Source organism: Mytilus edulis, chromosome 4 (genome assembly GCF_963676685.1).
Source record: "Mytilus edulis chromosome 4, xbMytEdul2.2, whole genome shotgun sequence".
Taxonomy (NCBI): domain Eukaryota; kingdom Metazoa; phylum Mollusca; class Bivalvia; order Mytilida; family Mytilidae; genus Mytilus; species Mytilus edulis.
In genome coordinates, this window is record NC_092347.1 from 85,035,603 (window position 1) to 85,060,892 (window position 25,290).

At 30.6% G+C, this 25,290-nt stretch overlaps 2 protein-coding genes across 6 annotated transcripts; one reads left to right on the top strand and one right to left on the bottom strand.

The window, feature by feature from the left end:
• Positions 1-766: 766 nt before the first annotated feature.
• On the bottom strand, positions 767-21,342 carry LOC139520826 (mushroom body large-type Kenyon cell-specific protein 1-like). Of its 2 annotated transcripts, none has more exons than XM_071313799.1 (7): positions 21,241-21,342; positions 8,877-8,945; positions 7,809-7,888; positions 5,617-5,677; positions 5,003-5,189; positions 1,976-3,460; positions 767-1,468 (listed from the first exon to the last, which is right to left on the bottom strand). In XM_071313799.1, exons 1-6 carry the CDS (start codon positions 21,332-21,334, stop codon positions 1,990-1,992), a joined length of 1,962 nt encoding a protein of 653 aa, XP_071169900.1. In that variant the 5' UTR covers positions 21,335-21,342; the 3' UTR covers positions 767-1,468; positions 1,976-1,989. The 2 variants fall into 2 exon arrangements, with proteins under 2 accessions (XP_071169900.1, XP_071169899.1); XM_071313798.1 differs by having other exon boundaries at positions 1,023-1,468; positions 5,617-5,704.
• Positions 21,120-24,933, top strand: LOC139520828 (MORN repeat-containing protein 4-like). Of its 4 annotated transcripts, none has more exons than XM_071313801.1 (4): positions 21,120-21,252; positions 22,376-22,565; positions 23,108-23,217; positions 23,871-24,933. In XM_071313801.1, the coding sequence occupies exons 2-4, from the start codon at positions 22,390-22,392 to the stop codon at positions 24,011-24,013; spliced, it is 429 nt and encodes a 142-aa protein (XP_071169902.1). In that variant the 5' UTR covers positions 21,120-21,252; positions 22,376-22,389; the 3' UTR covers positions 24,014-24,933. The 4 variants fall into 4 exon arrangements, with proteins under 4 accessions (XP_071169902.1, XP_071169901.1, XP_071169903.1 ...); XM_071313800.1 differs by lacking the exon at positions 21,120-21,252 and adding an exon at positions 21,346-21,471; XM_071313802.1 differs by lacking the exon at positions 21,120-21,252 and adding an exon at positions 21,369-21,407.
• Positions 24,934-25,290: the final 357 nt, after the last annotated feature.

The window sequence follows — 25,290 nt, forward strand, 5'->3', positions numbered from 1 at the left end:
CAGTCACCTGAAAGGTTTTTTTTTAGCAAAATTTTATAAAAATGAAAACAAAGTTGATAGCTTGAAAATGGAAAATTCTTAACAAGTATTGGTTTTGACAAATTTACAGTAATAATTTCAACTATACTTAAGTCAATATGACTTTATAAAGTGCCAATTGTACACAAATAGAATGATTTAAGTTAAAGCATTAGTAAAACTGACAGGTATAAAAATAAGAAGATGCAGTATGATAGCCAATGAGACAATTCTCCACCAGATACAGAAAGATGTAGTAGTTGGGTTTAGATTTTTTGTTCAATACAATACATAACTCATACTAAACATGTCAATTTTCAATTAATTTGATCAGAATAATGACTAGTATTGTGACATTTGATGTTCCAACATATATAATTTTATACATATAGTATTCAGTGTAGATCCTTACGTTAACCTAATCTTATGATCTATTTCTGAGGTTGTTCAATGATTTCATATATAAATTATATAAACGCTGCTTTGCTTAATATTTGAAAATAACATTGAATGAGATCAATTATTAAATCAATCTAAAGTTTCCAAGATGTTTGGTTTTTACTCACTATCATGGTTATAATGAAATCAAATACCTCATCAAACCTAGGTTGATACGAGTAGCTCATTTATGTTTAAATTTATGCTAATCAGATAAAAATCATGTGTTTGTGCTACACTGTTTTTAAAGTTTTGTAAGATTTGGACAATACTGGAGGATCCTAAAAAGTATTTAAAACAGAAACTTAAATAAAGTGTTGTCAGATCATTGTAAGAGTAGCTTGAACACATGATATGTGTTTTATTTTCGATCGAATCTATACACATATACATTGTATAACAAAATATAATAAAAACAGCTACACTGTAAGTCCAATCTATGAACACATAATAATAAATTATAAATAAAACAAACTGCATGGAAAGTATAAAAGCTAATCACATACAAATAACCTGAACTTGTATTTCAAGCAAGCAAATATCAAGCTATATATACATGCACAGTATGGGACAAAATTATGGGTTGAAGCATATATCTTATAAATTGTTCAAAGTATATTCTATTTATATTATTTTAACAGAATTCCAAAGCTTCAAGATATGGTACTGTTTTATTTTCAAATATGAAATAAGAAAAAATAAAAAAACTATTAGAAATATAACTGATTCTGAAAAAGTACTGGTTACAGATTTTTATGATTTTGTAATATATAAAGAAATAAGGTCCAACAAAGTCCTTATATTTTTTAGAACACCTTATTAAACCAACAATTTAATAAAATATAGACTGAGAAATAATATGTCCTGATTTCTTTACCATTTTCAAGTATGAAACAAATATTAAATATATTTTTTATAAAAAAAAACAATACATGTATACTATGTCCATTTCATTTAAAAGTAGCCATAAATATAAATTGTGAGACTGGTTTCCATCTTTACTGTTACCATTCTGTAAGTAGAAAGTAAGCAATTAGTAAAAGTCATATAAAAACAACTTCACAGAATTGTATATTTGATGCAATTCCATCAAAATCTATGCTTTAATTGAACATCAGTTATTTGTGAATAAGAAGATTATCTATGATATCAATACATTGTCAAAGCAAAGTCGTCAAAATTTTTTCTTCAAAGCAATTTATCAACTGATTCTTTTAAAAACATGATAATATAAGATTATAAAATGAACCGTTAGTCATAGCATCTGTTCATTGATCATGTTGATGCAGTAATTCATAAAATGTAAACTTTATCTAGAAGTCTTCTTTTATTAAAGTGTTACTGTTGCAGATTAATCCACTTTTATTCTATAATCAATTTTCATATGCAGTGCAGCACTAACAAAATCACAGTTTTTCAAGTGTCAGAAACTTTTTTTCTTAATCAGTTTTCCACTGAAAAATGAGACATACTTTTTTATTCTCAGAATTTTTCTTCTTTCAATAAATAAAAGTCTTACCTTTATTCATGATATTAGTGAATATAAACATATCCTTCCCCTGAGTTTGAGCAAGAATCACTTTCATCAGCTTTAGTCTGAACTTTGTGTTGTAGCTTCCTGAGCAGTTCAGAGGCAGGGGTACTTAGAGCATAACCTGAAGTACCAAAAAAGTTCAAATCTGTTGTCCCTGCTATATTAGAACCAGATTTAAAGTAGGACGGCATCCATGAGGTTGAGAGGGTAGTTTTTGGACTTGTAATCTCTTCTTCTGGTTCTTTTTTAACAGTAATGGCTTCTGTATCGGTACCAGTAGAACTGTTACTATTACTACTGTGATTTGTGACTGGATTACTGGTACCTGCAGCAGCTGCTCGTGCTGCCGCTTCCTTTTGCTCCTTAATTTTTTTCTGACGTAATAGATGTCTTTCTTTGACTTTATATTCCAGAGTAGAATGTGGTACTCCATAATAACTTCCAGCCCTATGAACACTCATTTCTCCTCTCTGGACTGCCTTCACAGCCTCCATCAGTAACTGACTATTATACTTCCTGTATTGACCACGCTTTGGACGAGTTTTCTTCAGTGGTTTTGTCATATGTTCAACATGTTCCCGTTTTCTGTCATAATCCTCCCTCTTTATTTTCTTAAATGGCGATGGAATAGGGGACTGAGGTTCAGACTTAATAATTATATCACTCTCAGTTTTGATAGAACTATTACAGAAAGCTTCTAATGCTTGTGACTTGACCCTAACTTTTTCTGAGATAGTTTTAACAATAATGTCCTTCAGTGTATCACCTAATCTTGTATTATCATATTTGTCAAAGGAATGTGAAAGTTGTTCTGTAATTTGTTTTTCAGTTTTTGTGTCATGAGCTGGTTTAAAACATGGTATAACAATATCTGATGCTTCTGTAGTAGGCAAGCTTGGCATTTCTATGACATTACTTTTGGCAAGCTGTGACTTTAGGATATCTTTCTTGCTGATTTTTCTGACTCTCTCTGCGTTACGTTCCATATCAAACCTTTCTTCTGTTAATTTCCTTATTATATTCTTCAGGTACGGAAGTCTAAGTTCATGAGCATACTCAGAATGATATTTCTCTTTTTTACGACCAAGATTGTGTTTTTTACGAATATATTCCAACTTCTTTTCAAAGTCATCTCCTGAATCAATGACCTTGTAATCAGGGTTAAGCATTAAAGGCAACTGTTGTATAAACAAGGGTCTATAACTTCCCTGAATCAAGTCTGTCCACTTCAAGGCAATTTCTGCTGCCAGGGCATCCTCGTAGCCCTCATCTCCATTTATGGAATATATACTCGGTTTGTCAGAGCCCATTCTGAATATTTTATTACGTAGCGTTGATCTCGGGATTCCATATAAAACTGAAGCTCGTCTTGTTCCTAATTTTCCACTTTGTATTTCATTAACTGCTGCTGTCAATTCATCATCAGTGTATGACTTCTTACATGCTTGTGGACTTTCTTTTGCTTTTTGCCTGTTGAAATATACAATCAAACATTAAATTTTACAGTTGTCTTAGTTTTATTTTCTTATTTCATATTCATAGATTTTTTTTTAATCAGTTGTATCAAAAAAAAGGCAGACAAAAGCAAAGAAATAGACATCATCATTTTTTTATTGTAAAAAAAAGAAAAAAAGAGAGAAATAAAATGAGGTTATTTGAGTTTATATGACTTTGCTTTCCTTTTTATGTAATATAAATATTTTCAGTTTTACCTTCTTCTAGAAAAGGTAAGATTTCTAGAATAATTTATACTTATTGACTGGGTATGAGTGGAATAGTAAGTTTATTGCTCCGAGGAGCAACTATTGTCCTGAGGCATAGCCGAGGGCAATAGTTTTATTCGAGGGAAATAAACTGACTATTCCACAAATATCCAGTCAGTAAGTGTTTTATTATATAGAAAAAGACAATAGACAATAAATGGCGGTGATAAATCAACTATCGTAATTTTAAAAAGAAGAAACCAAACCATAACGTTTATTTCAAAGATATGTTCAAATGCTAATAAAATTGAGAAAGGAAATGGTGAATATGTCAAAGCGACAACCACCCGACCATAGAGCAAACAACAGCCGAAGGCAACCAATGGGTCTTCAATGTAGCGAGAATTCCCGCACCCGTAGGTGTCCTTCAGCTGGCCCCTAAAATATGCATAATAGTACAGTGATAATGGACGTCATACTAAACTCCGAATTATACACAAGAAACTAAAATTTAAAATCATACAAGACTAACAAAGGCCAGAGGCTCCTGACTTGGGACAGGCGCAAAATTGCGGCGGGGTTAAACATGTTTATGAGATCTCAACCCTCCCCCTATACCTCTAGCCAATGTAGAAAAGTAAAACAATAACAATACGCACATTAAAATTCAGTTCAAGAGAAGTCCGAGTCTGATGTCAAAAGATGTAACAAAAGAAAATAAATAAAATGACAATAATACATAAATAACAACAGACTACTAGCAGTTAACTGACATGCCAGCTCCAGACCTCAATTAAACTGATTGAAAGATTATGTCTTCATCATATGAATATCAGGTACAATCCCTCCCGTTAGGGGTTTAGTATCATACTATCATAAAATATTGTCTAAGGCTACGTCTTGCACTGGCGTCAACCCTATACTAGATACAATAGGTAAAACACGACGTCTTTACTCCCGCATTATTTTCAAAATCCCCTGATCGCATAGCTGCATTTAAAATTCTGCGAAATAAAAAGACGCTTGCAGTCAAATAGTTTCACCCAGGTCCATTAGTTGGAAATTTTTGACCGGTCCAGTAGTTCAAAGCTTGTAATTTGCAAAATAGTGAAAATATTGTGTACTTATTTAAAATAGAAAGTGATAACTGAGGTATCATAATTATGTTCTATACAATTTAATATCCAGTATGTGGAATGGTATGAATTATTTTGAGTTCTTTACCTTTAAATATTAAGTATGAGAAATAATCACATTATTTTTTAGGCTCTTAATGACTTTCTTATTTGAGTTTGTCACAATTTACTACCTTGTATGAGAAATAATATGAGGTATTTTGAGTTCTATAGGTTCTTTCTGTGTCTGAGGTATATTCATTTCCACATCTCTCCCTTCTCCATGGCCTGTTGTTTTTAACTCCGCTAAGATCTCTCTACCAATGTTGTGAGTGTAAAACTGAGGACAATATGGAAGAAGTTCTTGTAAATAACGTAAACCTGAAACACATCAACATATATATTATAGCTATTTGATGCTTTAGGAAAAGAACTCACTATGAAGTTATATTCAGAGTAATTCTAATTGCAATATTTTTTTTAAATTGTAATGTTTATGATATATCTTTTTGAGATATTTTGGTTTTATCGTTTAGAAAGTGCATGAATTTTACAGCTGATACAGTGATTTTTAGCATCCATGTGATAATACCTATAAAAAAATTCTCTGGCTATGAGAGGTTTTTCTATGACCTGTTGATTATCAAGCAAGATACTTATTATTTGGCAATACTTGTAAGGGTAACACACTTGTTTCTTGCATTAGTCAAAACCACAACTTTCATTTAAACAGTAGCCATCCAAATTAACCCAATTTTTATGGAAAGTACTTTTCAACTGTTTGTAAAATATAGCTTTTTGTACATACTTGGATTATCTGTCAAATTTTTCCCACTTTTCACTTCTTCCATTAGTTTTTCTACAGCTTCCTGTAACGATTGATTATCATCAGTTTTCTAAAAACAAAATCTTAGTTCTGTTGTTAAACACATAGTATCAAAGTCTTCCACTAAAATCTGCATTAGTTTGGTGTTTTTATGTTAAATACAAGTACATTGGAACTCATACCACATCTTCCTATATGTACCAACCAAGATGACTTCAATTACTTTGCAGTCTTCACGATTATATTCACTCCGTGACTGTCCAATATGTACCACTAAATGTTCTTAATTGTTTTATCTCTACTTTAGTGATCTTTAGTTATTGTAGAAGATTTTATAAAATCAAACTTTAATGACCGACATTTGAATGGATATAAAGATTCATTCACAATAACTATAATAGATGTAAGGGACACAACTCTAATTTTAGCGCTATGTACTGCCAACAATAAAAGTACTTGAAAAAATTGCAGTGTAGAATCTTTAAAAAAAATTTTTTTTATCAAAATGTATGAAAAATTGATCCAAATTTAGACCAATCTTAAGATCACTAATTTTTTGGTGTATTCAAACACATTTATTTTAACTGTAGAAGCTTCCGATATACATGAACAATTACCAAACCTCCTATAAACCAGTGTAATTTATTATTTGAACTTATTCCTATTAATCTATATGTGTGTTACAAATCCCTGGAGTAAATATCATTTTAAGAAATGACCAAAAGCTTTTAAGATGAAATCAAGTTTCAGAATAATAGATTGAATAACATTGAAAATATTCACAAATAATTATCTCCATGAAAAATTTTTGTAATTCCCTTATATTTAAAATCCCCCTGAAATAACTTTTAGTTTACCCCCTTTTAAAATACCCCTGAAAAAAAATTAAGTCCAAACCTAAAAAAAAATTGGGCAGCACTTCTCCATGGAAATTAGCTTTTTAAACCCAATTCCCCTATTTCAGGACCAAAAGTTTGGGATTGTCAGAGAAAGAAATTGAGAAGATGTGGGGCAGATTCATTTATAGGAACATGAACCAAACATCACCCCAAACCTACAGATAGACAAATATATTATATACACTGTACCTGGTAGGACATTTTCTTTTGGCAAAGCATCTGTGGCTTTTCATCAGAATGTCTAAAGCGTTGATTGGCTGACCAGTTTCAGATTGATTAATATCATGTTCATTTTGAAGAAGGGTCTGGCATGAAAATTTGATAAATTTAATTCCAAAAGATTGCATTGTTCCAACAGTTGTGTTATTGTCATCAATCCCTAGTCATTTTTGCCGGTGGCCGAGCACAAAATTTGTGTTGTGTATTTTTTTTCATCGATGTTAGACATTGGATGAATTTCATTGCTAATGTCAAAAAAGGTGTTACTTTCTGTAAAATTTAGAAATATTTTTTTCTCCGCGAAATGGTCACACTTTCCGCTTGAACATTGAATAGGACGCGTTGTGTTGCCATGTTCAAACACTGACCAACGAAAATAACTACTGCGCATACTCCCGCATATATAATTAGCCAAGAAGATTCCACTTTCCAGTACATTCCAAAAATAAGCCTCGAGTTTAAAATAAGCGTTGTTTTCTTTTTGGGCGATAAAAAGATCCCACATCAGCTTTAAAAACTTTTGAATCGGGGGTCTGAAGGACGGTCGGTCGGGTGACCGGAAACACAACATTTTTTTTTTAGGCCTAACCATTATTTGAAATCTATGTTATGATTTCCAAAAAGAGAAATAAACGGCAACTTAAATCCAAATAGAGAATTTTATAACTTTATTAGATTAAGATTGGTTATATTCAATAAGACCATTTTAAAAGAACTGTAATTTAAAAACTAATTGGTTGGAAATGTTATTTGTAATAGAGTTTCAAGAAAAATAAATTTTCAGTAAAAATTATACAACTGCTGCAGATTCATTTATTTTCATGGGTACCAATTTTCTAGGATTGAGAAAAACTCGCATATTTGTGGATATTTGATTTCCCTGTTTTGCCAATGTCTGCATAAAACCTACTAGAAAATGTGTAATTCATTGAACATTTAAATTCATGGTTTTACCTGTACCCACGAAATCCCCAATATTTGGTAGCCCCACAAATAGCAATGAATCCAGTATAAAAATATAAAACCTATTATGTATATTAATATAAAGATACTCACAAACATCATCTGTAGTCTTGATTCACAGAAAAAACAATTCTGTTCTTGATGCCAGTCTTCTTTTTCTTCCTTCTCCAAGTCTGAAGTATAAATAAAAGACAACTCATTACATGTTTACATCTTGATATTTTTGTTCCTTCTTGTATCTTCTTATGATCTTTGTGTTGCTAGTTTATTGATATGTCAATATCTTTGCACATCTGTTTTGTGTGTTTATCTCTATATGGATGACAGGTTGGTACACCTGCAGCATGTTGACACATGAAGCTTAACAAGTGAATATAAAATGCAACTGTTGACACAGTACATGTAACATGTAGTCTGCTCTATGGTCATGTTATTGTCTATTTGACACATTCCCCATTTCCATTCTCAATTTCAAAGTCCATTGAACCTTCAAAACCGCACAACTGCAGAGTTCTCCCAAGTACTTTTTTTAACAAATAGTACCATGGGTTTTGAAATAGGTCTTAATTATAGTACCACATTTATAAAACACTCTATTGTACATTCTATGATGACAATTAAGATAGCACAAGAGTTAAAATTACAGCACCAAATTTCTCATGCTACCATGGTACTTATAGGCCATAGGGAAAAAATCAAAAGGTATTCAAATTTCAAAAACTACTAAGAATCTCCTAAGAGCATTATTCAATATACAAGTCGCTCTGTCCTCATATGATCTGAGGGTTTTGAATTCTTTGACAAAGACAACTTTGATCAAAATCTTGTGCAGTCAATAATTATTGTTGTCCTAAAAGTTTTTACTATTGTGCTTTTTTTTACGTTTTGGTGTTTTTAAACTTTTATTTCTGTCATCGTACCTTTCTTTCTTTTTATTCCTAAGAAAGTCTCCAGAAGTTATAAGGTTTTAACTCCCTCCAGCAAAATAAATTTGATTGAGAAAAAAATACTTCTTCTTTTGGTTTCTATTCAAAGAAAGAATATGAAAACTTAAAATGCTATAAATGAAGATTAAATTCACTATTGAATGAATTACTAAAAAAATATTCCTTTTATGTTTTTCCACATAACAATATTACATTTTATCAATTCTTCACTTACCGTTGAAAGGTAGTAACAATTCTTTGATGACATTCTCTCCAGCTAATTCTTCAGCTATCCTCTCAAGACCTGAAAATAATCAAAAGATCTATTTACAAAATCTATGTAATCAGGCCTTTTCTAGGAAAATCATTCTACTCAACAATCCTATTAGAAGATATGTAATATCTAATACTTGGGGAATGAAAATATCCACATGTTAGTTGTCTAATTACAACATTGGTAGATCCTGGAAATTGTCATCAGAAGCACACATGAAAATTAAATAAAACCAGATGCAGGGCGCAGCTTTATACAACCGCAGAGGTTGAACCCTGAACGGTTGGGGCAAGTATGGACACAACATTCAAGCTGGATTCAGCTCTAAATTTGGATTGTTATTAAATAGTTGACACAGCATAGGTTTCGGACACAGAATGAATGTGGTCTAATGAACTTAAAATATTTTTTTTGCCTTTGAGCAATTCACTATGCTGTTGAATATTAATCCTCTCAAAAAAATGTTTGAAGAAATTTTCTTTTTATTTATGAAATCTGAAATGAGAAAAATTTAACCCCCCCCCGCTCTTTTTTTTCACATCCCCCTTTCCCTTTTTCCAAAACTGATCTCATTTCAAATTTCTAATGGAGTTTGAAACAATAACTACTCATTTAAATACATCATAAAATATTAAAATGTAACAAAAGGTGCTTGTTATCACTGAATGGTAAAGATTGTTTTAATTTATCAGTTGGTAGTAAAAGTGAATATACATTGTATATTGTATAAAACAATGATTTAAGTTGATTCAACTACTATTCTGGACAAAGAAAGATAACTCCAATCAATTGAAAATTTCTTGCTATTGCACAATATTGTGTAATTAGATATTTCTTGCTATTGTGCAATACTGTGCAATTGAAAATATTTGCTATTGCACAATACTGTGCAATTAAAGATTTCTTGCTATTGCACAATACTGAGCAATTGAAAATTTCTTGCTATTGCACAATACTGTGCAATTGAAGATTTCTTGCTATTGCTGAATACTGTGCAATTGAAAATTTCTTGCTATTGCACAATACTTAATATAATAATTTTGGATCCTGATTTGAACCAACTTGAAAACTGGGCCCATATTAATCAAAAATCTAAGTACATGTTTAGATTCAGCATATCAAAAATGCCCAAGAATTCAATTTTTGTTAAAATCAAAATTTTGGACCCTTTGGATTTTAATGTAGACCAATTTGAAAACCGGACTAAAAATTAAGAATCTACATACACAGTTAGATTTGGCATATCAAAGAACCCCAATTATTTAATTATTGATGAAATCAAACAAAGTTTAATTTTGGACCCCGATTTGGACCAACTTGAAAACTGGGCCAATAATCAACAAGAGTGCACACACTGAAATGTCTTGCCTTCTTTACTAATCATTGATATTATGTTGATAGTCCTAAGTATAAAGCTTTATTACAACTGTCACATAAACGTTACACTAACCAAGATAACTAAACAAAGACCAATGAACCATGAAAATGAGGTCAAGGTCACATGAACCATGCCAGTCTGACATGTACAGCTAACAATGCTTCCATAAAACAAATATAGTTGACCTAATACTTATAGTTTAAGAAAAATAGACCAAAACACAAAAACTTAACACTGAGCAATGAATCGTGAAAATGAGGTCAAGGTCAAATAAATATATAAATCATAAAATATTTCCATACACTAAATATAGTTGACCTATGGCGTATAGTATCAGATAAAAAGACCAAAACTGAAAAACTTAACTTTGACCACTGAACCATGAAAATGAGGTCAAGGTCAGATGACATCTGTCCACTAGCATTGTTCACCTTACAATCATTCCATACAACAAATATAGTAGACCTATTGCATAAAGTATGAGAAAAACAGACCAAAACACAAAAACTTAACTATAACCACTGAACCATGAAAATGAGGTCAAGGTCAGATGACACCTGCCAGTTGGACATGTACACCTTAAAGTCCTTCCATACACTGAATATACTAGCCCTATTGCTTATAGTATCTGAGATATGGACTTGACCACCAAAACTTAACCTTGTTCACTGAGCCATGAAATGAGGTCGAGGTCAAGTGAAAACTGTCTGACGGACACGAGGACCTTGCAAGGTATGCACATACCAAATATAGTTATCCTATTACTTATAATAAGAGAGAATTCAATATTACAAAAATCTGAACTTTTTTTTCAAGTGGTCACTGAACCATGAAAATGAGGTCAAGGACATTGGACATGTGACTGACGGAAACTTCGTAACATGAGGCATCTATATACAAAGAATGAAGCATCCAGGTCTTCCACCTTCTAAAATATAAAGCTTTTAATAAGTGAGGTAACACCGCCGCCGGATCACTATCCCTATGTCGAGCTTTCTGCAACAAAAGTTGCAGGCTCGACAAAAATCAAAGTACATTTTTAGATTCAGCATATCAAAGAACCCCAACCATTCAATTTTTGTTAAAATCAAACTAAGTTTAATTTTGGACCCTTTGGACCTTAATGTAGACCAATTTGAAAACGGGACCAATCAAAGAGCTGAAAGCTCTGAAGAAAAATGACGCCACTGTCTCTAATATTGGGATAGTTTTTATGCAAGTCTTGATTTTCACATACCGTAATTAGTTTAACAATGCAACATGTCTCGTAAGCATATAATTGATATTCGTATATGTGTGTGTGTGAAGTGAAGGTGCCAACTGGCTGGGTTTTTTTTTAAGACAAATGAATAGGTCAAGACTACCTGAATTGTACAAATAAATACCGTAGAAAGGCTTCTATATTTCTCACTGGTACATAGGCTGAATCCGGGTCCGTTCGCGCCCATTCACGTTTGCACCAACTCATGTTCGCCCCCTTTCACTTTCACACCCTACATGTTCGCAACTAATCTTAATTGGTTTTGTGTTTAATAACTCTGTAAGCAAGTGTTTTCTTATAAGTATAATTGTTGTCATTGTCTCAAAATAAAGTGAGACAGCATTTTTTTTTTGTGTTGAATAAATCTTAATCATGTTTTGGATAGCGTATTGTTAAAGATAATAATAATCGTTTCTAAATAAAGTGGTATTTTGTCAACGTTTTATTTAGCGTTGAATAACTCTTAATCATGTTTTGGTTAGTGTATTGCTATACTTTGTTTCATTGACCTCTTTCATAATGAAGTGAGATTCTGACTATTTTTTTTCTGTGTGTTGAATAAATTTTATCATGTTTTGGTTATAATAGTGGATTGCTTTATTTTGGTTCCTATATTTTATTGTTTTGTTGTTTCAGATCAAAGGGCTTAAAAACAATTATCTTTTGTGTTTTTCCTTTAAAATCTTCAATGTTTTACTCATACCAAGCTAAAAATACATTCAGTATTTACACCAAAGCAATTTAAAACAACAATCATGATTTTCCAATTATTCAACTTGAATTTGAATTAAAATTGGGCGCGAATGAGTAGAGTGCGAACGGACCTTGGGTGTGAACGTGCGAGGTGTGAAAGTGTATTGGGCGCAAACAGACCTGATACCACATAGTCTGAACCCCCTTCTCCCACAAAATATGATGTAAATTAAAAACAAATTGTTCAGAGAACAATTGAAGTCTTTCCACTAGAAAAGATCTATTTTTATATTGAAATATGAAAAATCAGTTTAAAATGTTAGTTCCTATGGCTTTATGACGTCCTATTAACCTATGACCTTGACCTCAATTTCAAGGTCACAAACCATGGACCTTGAATCAAAATATCCTAGGTCTTTAATATGTTTGGTTAATGAGTACTACCACTTGACGCGTAATTTTAAATGTAAGATGGACAAAAACTCCCTTTTATTGTATGCGCAGCCTTTCAACCAAAATATACAAGTAAGGACATGTCGCAACTAATAATTTATGAAAAATTATTTGTCAAAATGTCATACAGTATTTGAAAAGAAGTGAAAATAAGCCAAAATCAAAATTTATAATATGACCTTGACCTTTGACATTGACCTCATTTTCATTTTTAATACCAATGACCTCATGAAGACCCTAGGTCTCTATCAGTTATGGTTTACCAGTTGAAAATGCAGATCGCTTGAATCAAATGAAAAAGGGGGAATAACTCTCATATGGAGTCCCCATAGAGCTATGGTTCAAACAAATATTCTTATCCTAAATATGTAACGAGCAATTTTGTAAAATAAAATCTTTTACGGTTACGAAGGAGAGGTGGCCACAAGAAAAACAGTGTTTGGGGAGATAACTCTTACAACGTAATGTATTTTGTTATAATTACATTTGATATATGTTTCATTATAATACTTTATTCTGATTGGCTAACTGCACATCACATGTTATTCCTCAAGCAATTGCATCACTCAATAAAACTTTTCATTCATGATAACACATGGTCCCACAATAAAGTGCACAGATGAATTGAATAAAAAAGTTATAAAATTCGTGTTTTCATGATCCTAGCTAAAAAAAGTAATTATAAGTATTGAATGTTTCTTTTTGTAACCTCATAGGGTTGCCAAAGTGTTGACCGTGTGCACATTTTTAGAATGAAGCGCTTACGCGCTTCATACAAAAAGTACTTCGGTCAACGCTTTTACACCTCAATGAATTTACAAAAGAAAGCATTCAATACTTAAATGCAGTTGTAAATTTTTAAAGCAAAAAGAGTTAATACTAACTTTCACTTTTTTGGATGTTCATGTACATTTTGAATGTATTTATTTTTCTCAACTACATGAATTTTTTGGTGTATTTTTAATGATATATATGAGTAGTCCAAATAATTATTACGTCTGGCAAGGCTTTTTAAATTTTATTCTGGGACACCTTCCTATGACCACAATGCTTATGTTAATTTTTTTCTGGGACGCCTTCTTAGGAAGCCTTCCTACGAACGTCTTAGGAAGGCGTCCCAGAAAAAAATAAAATAGCCTTATTGGATATTTTTATGCATTATTTAACCAGTTAAGTCTTTTACAGGATTGTTTGTTTAATTCTGTTTAAACATTACTGAAAAAAAACCACCTTAAATTTGCTAATTATTTGGCATGAAAGTTTGATTTATTGAAAGGGACTCATAGTTTTTCATTTAATTTTAATAATTGTCTAATGGTTAAAACAATAGCTTCGTTGTTTACTTTTATACACAACAACATATTCACTTTGGTCTCGTTGTTTACCTAATATTCACTATGTACTTGGTAACAGTTATTAATTAATTGAATAGAAAATATTATAATAAATATTATTGGAAGCCGAATTGACGTCAAATAGGTGCCGATTTGACTAGATGCCAATTTAACCAGGTGCCGACTTGACTTGTACGTTTCAATTCCTCTGCGATCGTTTGCGGTATTTTCTTGAGAAAGCCTATTTTCCATCATCAAATAGAAGAAGAAACTGCTTGAAATGATTCCCGAACGCTTCGTGATTGTTAAAATAAGTTTAATTCACTCAAAAAACAATTTTAAAACTTGCGATGTTTAAACAGGAAGTTTCAAAAGCACGTGTAAAAGAAGAAATTAACCGGTGAGAGTGGAAATCCGTACATAACATATATCACTATAGTACGACTTTTAAAGCAAAACAGTTTCATCCTTTTGTAAAACAGTCTTTAATATACCTATCACATTAATGTTTGAAGGGTCTTAAGCTTATTCAAACCATATAAGTCGGTATGAAACACCAAAACGGAATGATAATAACCGATTACGTTTTGTAGTTTACAAAATTCTGGACTGGTTCCTGTCAAACTACAACACTTTCTTCGACTGTAGTGGAATACAAACAGAAACCAGTTAGTTTGTAAACTGGTTCCTGGCTGATTACTACACAATGCTCATGCATAATGATAACACAAGCACATTCCTCCAGTTTGTATTGAAATTAGTAAATACGAAACCAAGCGCGGTAGGCAGAGAAATCAGGTCGGCAGTTATGGAACAATGACTGCGTCATTTTCCAAAAATTAAGAATCTACATACACAGTTAGATCCGGCATATCAAAGAACCCCAATTCAACGATTCAATTTTTGTTAAAATCAAACTAAGTTTAATTTTGGACCCTTTGGACCTTAATGTAGACCAATTTGAAAACGGGACCAAAAATTAAGAATCTACATACACAGTTCGATTCGGCATATCAAAGAACCCCAATTATTCAATTTTTGATGAAATCAAACAAAGTTCAATTTTGGACCCTTTGGGCCCCTTATTCCTAAACTGTTGGGACCAAAACTCCCAAAATCAAACCCAATCTTCCTTTAGTGGTCATGAACCTTGCGTTTAAATTTCATAGATTTATATTCACTTTTACTAAAGTTAGAGTGCAAAAACTAAAAGTATTTGGACGACGACGACGCAGACGACGACGCCAACGTGATACCAATATACGACCAAAAATTTTTCAATTTTTGCGGTCGTATAAAAATTTAAATGCTTCCATTTTTTTTATTTCAAATATGAAAAGTCTACTCCTAGGAAGGCAAGTCCCTGGCCTTAGACCCATACTAAAAGAAACCCCTGTGAAAAATCAATAAATGTGCACAATAGCAGCAAAACAGAACATTATATCAATGACTGTAAAATAAATACCTCATGGTACATGTACCATCCATCTAGAAATCTAAGTAAATCCGACATTTACTATAATTTATTACATAAAACTTTGATTCGTTTGATAAATTTCACAAAAACAAAGATGACCTTAGATGATTTAACCATTATATTTAGATCACTTTTGGTTATTAAGATTTCTATATATTTGTACCCTAAGTGTTCCTGACAATTCTTGTTGACGGAAAATATTAATACTAATAAAAATATTTCATTTTTAGCAATTTAGTATTATAAAAGGTAATCAAATTACATTTTCAAGTTAAATAACAGACATTCTATTCTTTTGACTAGGAAAAGAAAAAAAACATTTATTTACAACACATTAAAGACAATTATCTGTTAAAATTTATGCCTACAAGTACATGTATGTAGTAATAAGTTGTTATCCATTCATTTGATGTGTTTGGACTTTTGATTTTGCCTTTTGATTTTGGATTTTCCTATTTGAATTTTCCTCGGAGTTCAGTATTTTTGTGTTTTTACTTTTCATTACACTCTAACAATATTTGACAGATGTTTGGTAACACCTGAGCAGACATTTTTTGCCTATCGAATATTGCTAAACTGTAAAATGATAGAGATATACATGTCATTAAATTAATTATTACATTTTCCACACACTACAGATAATTCCAGATCATAAAATACTCTAATTTTCAAAGCAATCCATCAAAAAAAATTCATTTAAAAATTTGAGTTATCTCCCATTGTTTCCATAATCTATTGCCTTTCTCTTATTGATCTTTCATTAACTGCCGCTGAAACCAGCAGAAATCCTTGCAATTGTTCTAGATGAGTCCTAGGCTAAGTTTGAAGTTAAGATTCATCAGACTAAATACACCTATTTAATTTCAGTACAAAAAGACTCCAAACTTTGGGAAAAAATAATATAAATCATTTTGTTTCAAAATTATAACTTCTGATTACATATTTAGGTGTTTTCCTTGTTTAATTCTGAATGCTAACAAATTATGAGAAATATTCAAATAACAAAACTTATTCAAAACAAATTGTTCTTACAAAGTATATGTATCTATATTCTATATACATAGTTAATATATAACTTATAAAAACTACAAGATCATAATGCAAACATACATCCAATAAAGAATTGCAATTGCCTAGATTTATCAATTTAGTATGTAGATATTGCTGAAGGTAAAAAATCTGGCACAACAAAAGACAAAAGTGTCGTTTGAAGTTTATGATACCTTCAAATATATTGATCCTAAGATTTCTTTAGTGAGAAAAAAAAATATGAGGGTTTATGTTTTTAAAGGGATATAACAGTAACTCTTAATCGTTTGGTATAAAGTTATAACCTATATCTTAAGTCAAGAAATTTTTTTACCATGAAAAGATCAGCTTTTAAATGTCATTTTGTCCTGTGAATATGTTGTTTGTGCTCCAAAAGATGGAAATGAGTGAGAGTTCTGGAAAACTTAGCTATCAAGCCTGTGACAAAAGGCTTCCAGTCATTATCCCACAAATAAATCCCCAAAATGTGGATAAACTGTGATCTCAATGTATACTTATATGCAAAAGAACGGGTCACTGAGCCCATATTTAAAAAAAATATTATGGGTTGTTTACTCGTGAGAGAGATTCCCCATTTATTTTTACTATCAAATGTGCTGTATGGTTGATGTCTGCCTAATGTTTTTTATTCATTGTGATAGTAAGTCAGGCGGCTGGTTTCACATTCTGTCATACTGGGGTCTTTTATACATGTACATGTTATGGCTTATTACAATGTATATGGTATGGGTTTTGTTCATTGTTGAGTATAGTTAGCTAGGTGACCTGTGATAGTTCACATCATTGTCCTACTAATACATGTATGATGACAAATGTGACTGACTTTCTTTCACTTATAATTTGCGAGTTCATCTTCAAATCCATTTGATCTTTAATCAAGAAATTCAAGACAAACATTATTATTTATCAATAATCGCAACTAATTTTATTGATATTCAGTTTTTCCTTAAGCAAAACCAGTTCCTTGATAATCTATATGACTTTTCTACAAGACAAAAATTAGTTTTCTTTTATACTCATTAACTTTATTGATATTCAATACTTCAAAGACACAAATCAGGTTCTGAAAAATCAAGCCTAAAAAATTCTTTAATTTATAATAATGTTAGTTTATTTCAAACATTTCTTGGCAGCCACAGTAGATCTTTATACAGCAAACCTGTAATTAGGGTTAAAATATCTTAAAATATTTAGGGAAATATGTGATTAGCAACTTTTATGCTCAATGCTGAAAAATTTAAATCTGTCATATAATAAATAAGAACACAAATAGTAACAGAGTCAAGTTTACTTATAATATAGGGTTATTGCATGAATATTGGGGAATATTGTCCTGAGTAGAATTTTATATTTCACGAGCTTGCAAGTGCAATATATTATGTTCTACGAGGGACAATATTCCCCAATATTCATGCAATAACCCTTTTATTGTATACATGTAGCAATATAATATTTCGAGTAAAAATTGGTTTAAACTAAAATTTTGTCATTGATGACCTCATGAATTTTGAAGATTTATTGCACTAGTGCAATATTATAATTTATTGCACGCTAACTTTTGGTTACTTTCTATGGGAAATATTATTTTGCTATGCTTCTTTCACACAAAAAAACTCTATCCAACAGTTCTGAAAGTGGAGTTAAACTCCAATCAATCAATCAAAAACCCATAATATCTCTATGTATTCATAATATATACTTCTCAAATGGTCTAGTGGATATTGTTGAAAGCTGAATATTGACCAATAAATTTCTTTTCAGTTTTCTGTTTTGTTGGATTGTTCTCTCATTAACATATATACCCAATGTTTAAGTTACATTCACCTTTTATTCACATTTGTGGATATGCATTTTAACTTTCTTACTTTAATATTTCTAAATTTAACTTAAAACAGATTCTAAACAGCTGGTACAGCACTGTTGCACAAGTTATTAATTTTCCACTAGTAGAAGGGAACTTTGGTCTTGTAATAGAGTTCTAAATGACAATTAAATGATGCATGTACAATGTATTATTGATCTGGAGAAAAGTTCATTTTGATGGATACTAATAAAAAACTGACTCATGAACTTTTACATAAAAAAAATTATTCATCTTTCTTGTCATCTTGAAATTGTATATTTTTTTTTTATTTAAAAAGAAAATTTGTCATCAATGCATGCTGTTGTCAGTAAAATATCATTCAAAATTCAAAATGATACTAAAATGATTAAAAAAGAGGGACGAAAGATACCAAAGGGACAGTCAAACTCATAAATCTAAAACAAACTGACAACGCCATGGCTAAAGTTATGGCTAAATGAGACATAATTGCCAATGAGACAACAATCCACCACAAAATAAATCTGCAGCTTGCAACTATATAATATATATTTGAATTGTTTTTACATTGTGATATCAGGTTAATCTCTATTGGCTATATAAAGCATATGGGTGAAATAAAAATATAAATTTGCCATACAATCTGATATTAAATGATATACTGCATGTACAGATAACAAAACTGTTGTCTCACTTTCATGTACAGCTAATAACTTACATCAATATTTTACACTGATGAATATAATTTTTCTATTTAAAAGACTTAGTGGAATACATTTTCTGAAAGACGCAAAAATGTCAGAGAAGAAAATTACTATTTCGTTGACTTTTCAGGAATCTGAAAAATTCAAAAAAAATCCTGGGAAAATTACCCTAGATTATATACTCAACATAACCAATAAAGCACCACTTATTCCAAATACAGTATTTTTACATATTGTTTTTGTTTTGCAGAAATTTGTAAACCTCTATGGTATATTTTTTGCAAAATCTTGAAGTTAAATCACAGGTTTACATAATTCCCTTCGTTTAAGTGGCAGCAATATGGATTTTATATAAAATGTTAAAAAATAAAAAGTCTGAGATTACATGTATGTCTCTGACAATTTAAAATTAAACCTCAAAATTTATTTCTTAATTAATAAACTGAACAGCAAATTCTTTTACCTTGTTTTCAATTGAAAAAGGAATTGCAACTCCAGTTTTAACAAATGTGGCAACACATTTCATTTTTCAAGTCAAAATTTAAACAAATTCTACACTTTCACAGAATCTGATGTTTAAGACTCAAAAAATATTTATGTCAAAATATTTACTGAAGAAAGTCATTGTTAATAAAAGATATACATGTATGCAATTAAAATTTATACTCTAAAGAAGTTAATGGAATCTGTATGTGTCTACAGTTATTGAGTATTCTATTTATGTTTAAGAAGAAAAACATCTTTGAAGGAGTAATTGGATCATATTGACTTCTTTTTTTCTACTGACTGCTCAAACAATCCCAGATTTCATGGTTATAAATCTTTCAAAGTATACCTCCATCCCCCCTTTATTTTAACATTACTGGTAAGTGAAATTCCTAAATAGCAATAATGATCTCCATACACAATGGCAATATCAAGAGAGCTTTATATTTCAATGCTTTAGAATAATCTGAGAGTTTTTTTTTATAATAGACAATAAAGATTTCAGAATTTGATTTACAAACCCATGGGATGCAGCTGCCATACATTTTACAATGAAAAATTGAAACACCAGAACCAATCTGCATTAAAAATTAACCAGTGTGATTTCAAATGTAACATAAATAAAACCAGACTTATTAAGTATAAAGTTTTGCATCTAATCTACTTTAAATTTAATAATTATTAAAAAAAAAAAAATTTAGAACAGGATTTTATAAAGTTAATTGTCAGGAAATGTTTTTGTTAATGATCCCCAAATAATCATCATGATCAATATGCATGCATTAAAAAAAAGTCATGACTATTTTCTTTAAATTTCCTTATTGACAATACACCTTACAACTGCTGGTTAGTCACAAATCTTAATGCATTAATCATGTAAAACATGAACAGTCTATTAATTGCATCCAAAATCAAACAGGTTAAAATTAACCTTCAATTCAATTTAATCATTCATGTGTAACCAGTTTGTTTTAAGAAATGGCAAAAATAATAAATTTCAATAAATCAAAGAAATATACAAAAGAATAAAGTGTTAAAAATCAATACATTATGACAATTTCTCTACTTCTACAACTCAGGTCAACCCACCAAAATAGCTGCAACATACTGCTTAAAAAATCAATAAATTGTACATCACATTCCAAATAGGCATATTTATTATGCAAGGTAAAATTCCCCCAAATTACTTGATCTTAATTTAGCCTTTAAAAAATGTATAATTCCTATAAAAATTAAGATTGTCAACCAAGGAAAAAAATAAACAAACAATGTCTTTGTTCCAAAAAAAAAAGAACGCCATTTAAAGTATCATACACATATGGTTCAACAAAATTTTGGGAGGCTGGTCGATCGATAATCGTAGATTTCTGTCAAAATTTTTACCTGAGAAAATGACAATATAAAAGACATGTCTTAATAATGTTCTATTCCAAATGACAACATTAAACACTTATCTAATTACATTGTCATTAAAACTATACAATGTCATAAATAATATGACAATTAAAAAAATAAATTCATGATATAAGTGGGGTGAAACGACATATAAGGAAGAGCCGGTCAAAATTTTGACAATGGATTCAGGATGCTGGAAGAGATACATAAAACAACATCAACAACTGGAAATTCGAATTAAAAAAGTGCTGAGTATATCGACAAATTCTTACCAACGGCGATAGGTATTTTTTTACTCCATGATAGAAGTTCTTTCTTAAAAGATCTTTTTTCTTGCAGACACCTCGAGTTTCCACAATCTACCATGTTGCATCTGTGAGAGGAACACTGAAATTGATGACGTAGAACACGTCCAGGTGTCCAATTGTAAACATTACAGGTGTGACAGACAAATCACGATCTCTTGATTCACTTAATGAATATTTAAGAAACTGGTAGAACAGGTAAAAGTTTGGATGATCTTTCAAATAATTAAATAATTACTAATAATTATTATGAAAAGCAGATAATTTATCTACACTTTTTAATTATTAACTAAAACATAAGGAAGAGAAATCTATTTATAGTGAAATTATTGTGAGTATGTAAGTGATTTTTATTGAAATAAAGTCCAGACATTGGATTATCATAAAATACAACAATTACAAAATAAACATGTACATGTGAATATTGTATTTACAAGTAATTTTTGTTTTTAAAATTACTATAGACTAGCTAGTGGACTAACTTATATACAGGTGTGTATGTGCTTTCGTTACTAGTATTGACTGTGTAAGTGTTACTTTATCATTTGACACAAACTGTGCATTTACATGGAATTTGTTTGTGTAAGATAGTGCCTTCACTGTCATCATAATATGCTACAATATATTTGTCAAAACTACTAACAACATTAAATTTATGAGAAATTATGAATTATACTATGCATATCCTACATGAAGACAAACATGCAATAAATATAAAGTTAATTACATCAACTATATTTAGACCTTAACTTTATCAACCCATAGGGACTGGACTACAGGTCAAATATATTATAGTCAAAATGGATTTTATAAAAAAATGTATACCAAGTTTTGAATAGTAAGGGTATACTTCTATTTTTAAAATATTTGTAAGGGGTCCCGCTGACTAACTTAAAGGGAGGGGGGCTCCAGTCACGCTTCAGTGATTCCCTATATAATCAACCAAATTTTTCAGACAAAAGGGGGGGCCTGGGCATCCCAGGGCCCCAACTGAATATGCCTTTGCATTGTCCTTTTGCAACATGTATGAGAATATGTAAACCCATTTAAAATGTATTAGGTCACTTTTGAATGATGTTGCAATAACATATTATTTTTATAGGGTTAAAATAAGGGATGAAGAATTCATACAGATATCCTGATGGGAGTGAATACAATGGTGAGTGGAATGACCAAGGACAGAGGGAAGGGTATGGTGTAATGAAGTTTCCTGATGGATCTCAGTACTATGGGGCCTTCAATAAGGGACTGTGTGATGGAAATGGTATAATGGTGTTTGCTGATCATTCAAGGTACTGTAAAGACAACACACTGGCATCATAATTGTACCTGTTTGCTATCACCTTAAATAACTGTGCCACAAAACAAACGCTAATATGATATTGAGCATGCAATTGGTCACTCCTAATAGTGTTGAACTTGTTTAAAATGCTCGAGCAATTTTCAGCAATTTAGCAGAATTCATATGTAGCTTCATAGACTACAAGATTGCATATTAAAAAAAGAGAGTTATCTCCCATTACTATTTTGACCATTTTTGTTGGTAGGTTTGAGCAGTTGGTGCTATTTGTAATGACAATGTTAAAACACATATGATTTTACTATCAATTTTACTGAAATCACTATTGTTAATACATACCAAAATATATGCTTTGACAATCATTTAAAATAAACTGTATATATTGCTGAATTATTGAAAACGGCTGTAATTTTTTGTTTAAACCTCTTTTTTAATACTTTATTGTATTTAAGGAATAAAGCAGGATTTGACATTTGTATATAATATTGTGAGTTTCTATAAAGAAGTGTTTAAATCATCAAATTTCTGTTGTAGATATGAAGGAGAATTTAGAAATGGCAAGTTTAATGGTTTTGGCGTATTTGTAAGAAGTGATGGAATGAAATTTGAAGGACAGTTTCAAGACGGCAAGATTCAAGGATTAGGTAACTACCTGTAATAATTTTCTTAATATTAGTTTTCCAATGAAGCTTATGAAATAAAATTAAGAATAGCAAAATCCATTTTTTGCAAATATGTAGTGCCAATCTTTGAAAATAATTTATATTATCGCTATTTTGTGCATTTTTCCTTTGATCTTTTTTTGTGATAATTTTTCATATCATGCTACTAGTTTGAGATGGAAAATTATCGTTAGAAACTAAGCAGGCCAACGAAATTGACATGAAATTGACAACGTCGTCATAGGTAAAATAGCGATGAACAGATTATCATTGGTCATCTCAACTAGATTGCCTTTCTCGCTTTCGCCGTAACGGCTCAAGCGAAAAAATCAATCTCGTTGAGATGATCAACGATAATCTATAATTATATAAATAACATACAGCTGAGATGGTGATAGAGCAGATAAACTTTATTTTTTATGCAACACAAGAATTAAACATTTAAGTGCTGTTGTCTTAAAAACTCAGGCTCGTTTTATCTTGCACTTTCCCAGAGACAAAATAATGAATAATATAGATCACCCTAGGACTTAAGCAAAGATCAAACCCCATACCACATACATGTAGCTAGTAATTTGATTCATACCACTTTCTAAATTATTTTTTTAAAACAAAATTTATTATTTCTTTTATAGGATTGGTAACATTTTCTGATTTAACCCATGGTTTGCCTAGGAATGAAGGACAATTTGAAAACAATAAACTTGTCAGAAGACAGAAATGTCATGGAGAAGTACAAAGAGCTAGACAGGCATCACAAAGGGCACAGGAAAACTAATATCAACCAAAAACTTTATTAATTCTTACTCTTCATATTTTTCTGATGTTATAGGATCAAACTAATTGTTTAATTCCATGAATCAATGCATAATTGATAATTTCCATTAGATCTGGGTATAGAACAATTGTGTATAGGCTATGAACATTGAATGAATATGTGGTGATCATAATCTTTGAATTGAATGAAAGTAACTCTTTATAAATTTAGTGCATCTGATATACAAGGGAATAATAATGATTACCGGTATATATTGAGTGAAAAGTATAAACATGTACTTTTTTTTCAAATTAATCTTAGTTCTTTTAAGAGTTTCCTTAATTAATGAATACAAACATATATAAGTTTTTTATGATTTCATTACTTAAATCATACATTTTCTTATCATTCATTTTCAATGAAGAAATTCAGTTGTTTTTTTTCAATTTTTTTAAGAATTTAAATTATCAATCTATGACTAATATGAAAAAGTCGCACTTTCAGATTACATTTTTCCATAGCTTTATATGCATTGCATTTCCTATAACTTTTTTTTAAGAGTGTTTCACAGTAATGAAACCAATGGTTGAAATCTGTGTTGATACCATCAAGCTCCTCAAGAATTCTCTATTTCAGAATTTAATGGATTGTGGATTATTTTCAACACATTTTGAATTTTTGTGGTTATTTGTCATTCCTTGAACTACCTTAATTATTGCATGTCACAAAATATGTACTATGCAATAGAATTGTTTATTATATATGTAGGTTATACATATTATAAGTTGTTATTCAGAAATCCATTATGTTTTTTATAGTTTTACTATTTTATTTGCAAAGACTCAATTTAATTTGTTAATACTTTTGAATTTATTGTATGATTATTTTGCTTTTTATATAGAATAGATATAAGTTTTTAATAAAATCAGATTATAAAAGCATATTTGTTATTTCAGATACTTTATAGATTAATACAGTTTTAAAGAGTACTTTTACAATCCAAAGACACATTTAGTTTCTGGACAATGACTTTAGTTTTAGTGAATGGATCTCTATAAATTTTTAACAGAAGGTTCAATACCACTAAAGGAAGGTTGGGATTGTTTTAGGGGTTGTGGTCCCAATAGTTTAGGAATAAGGGGCCAAAAAAGGGCCCAAATAAGCATTTTTCTTGGTTTTGGCACAATAACTTTAGTATAAGTTAATAGAATCTATTACATTTAAACACAAGATTAATAACCACAAAATGAAGATTGGGATTGATTTTGGGTGTTTTGGTCTCAACAGTTTAGAAATTA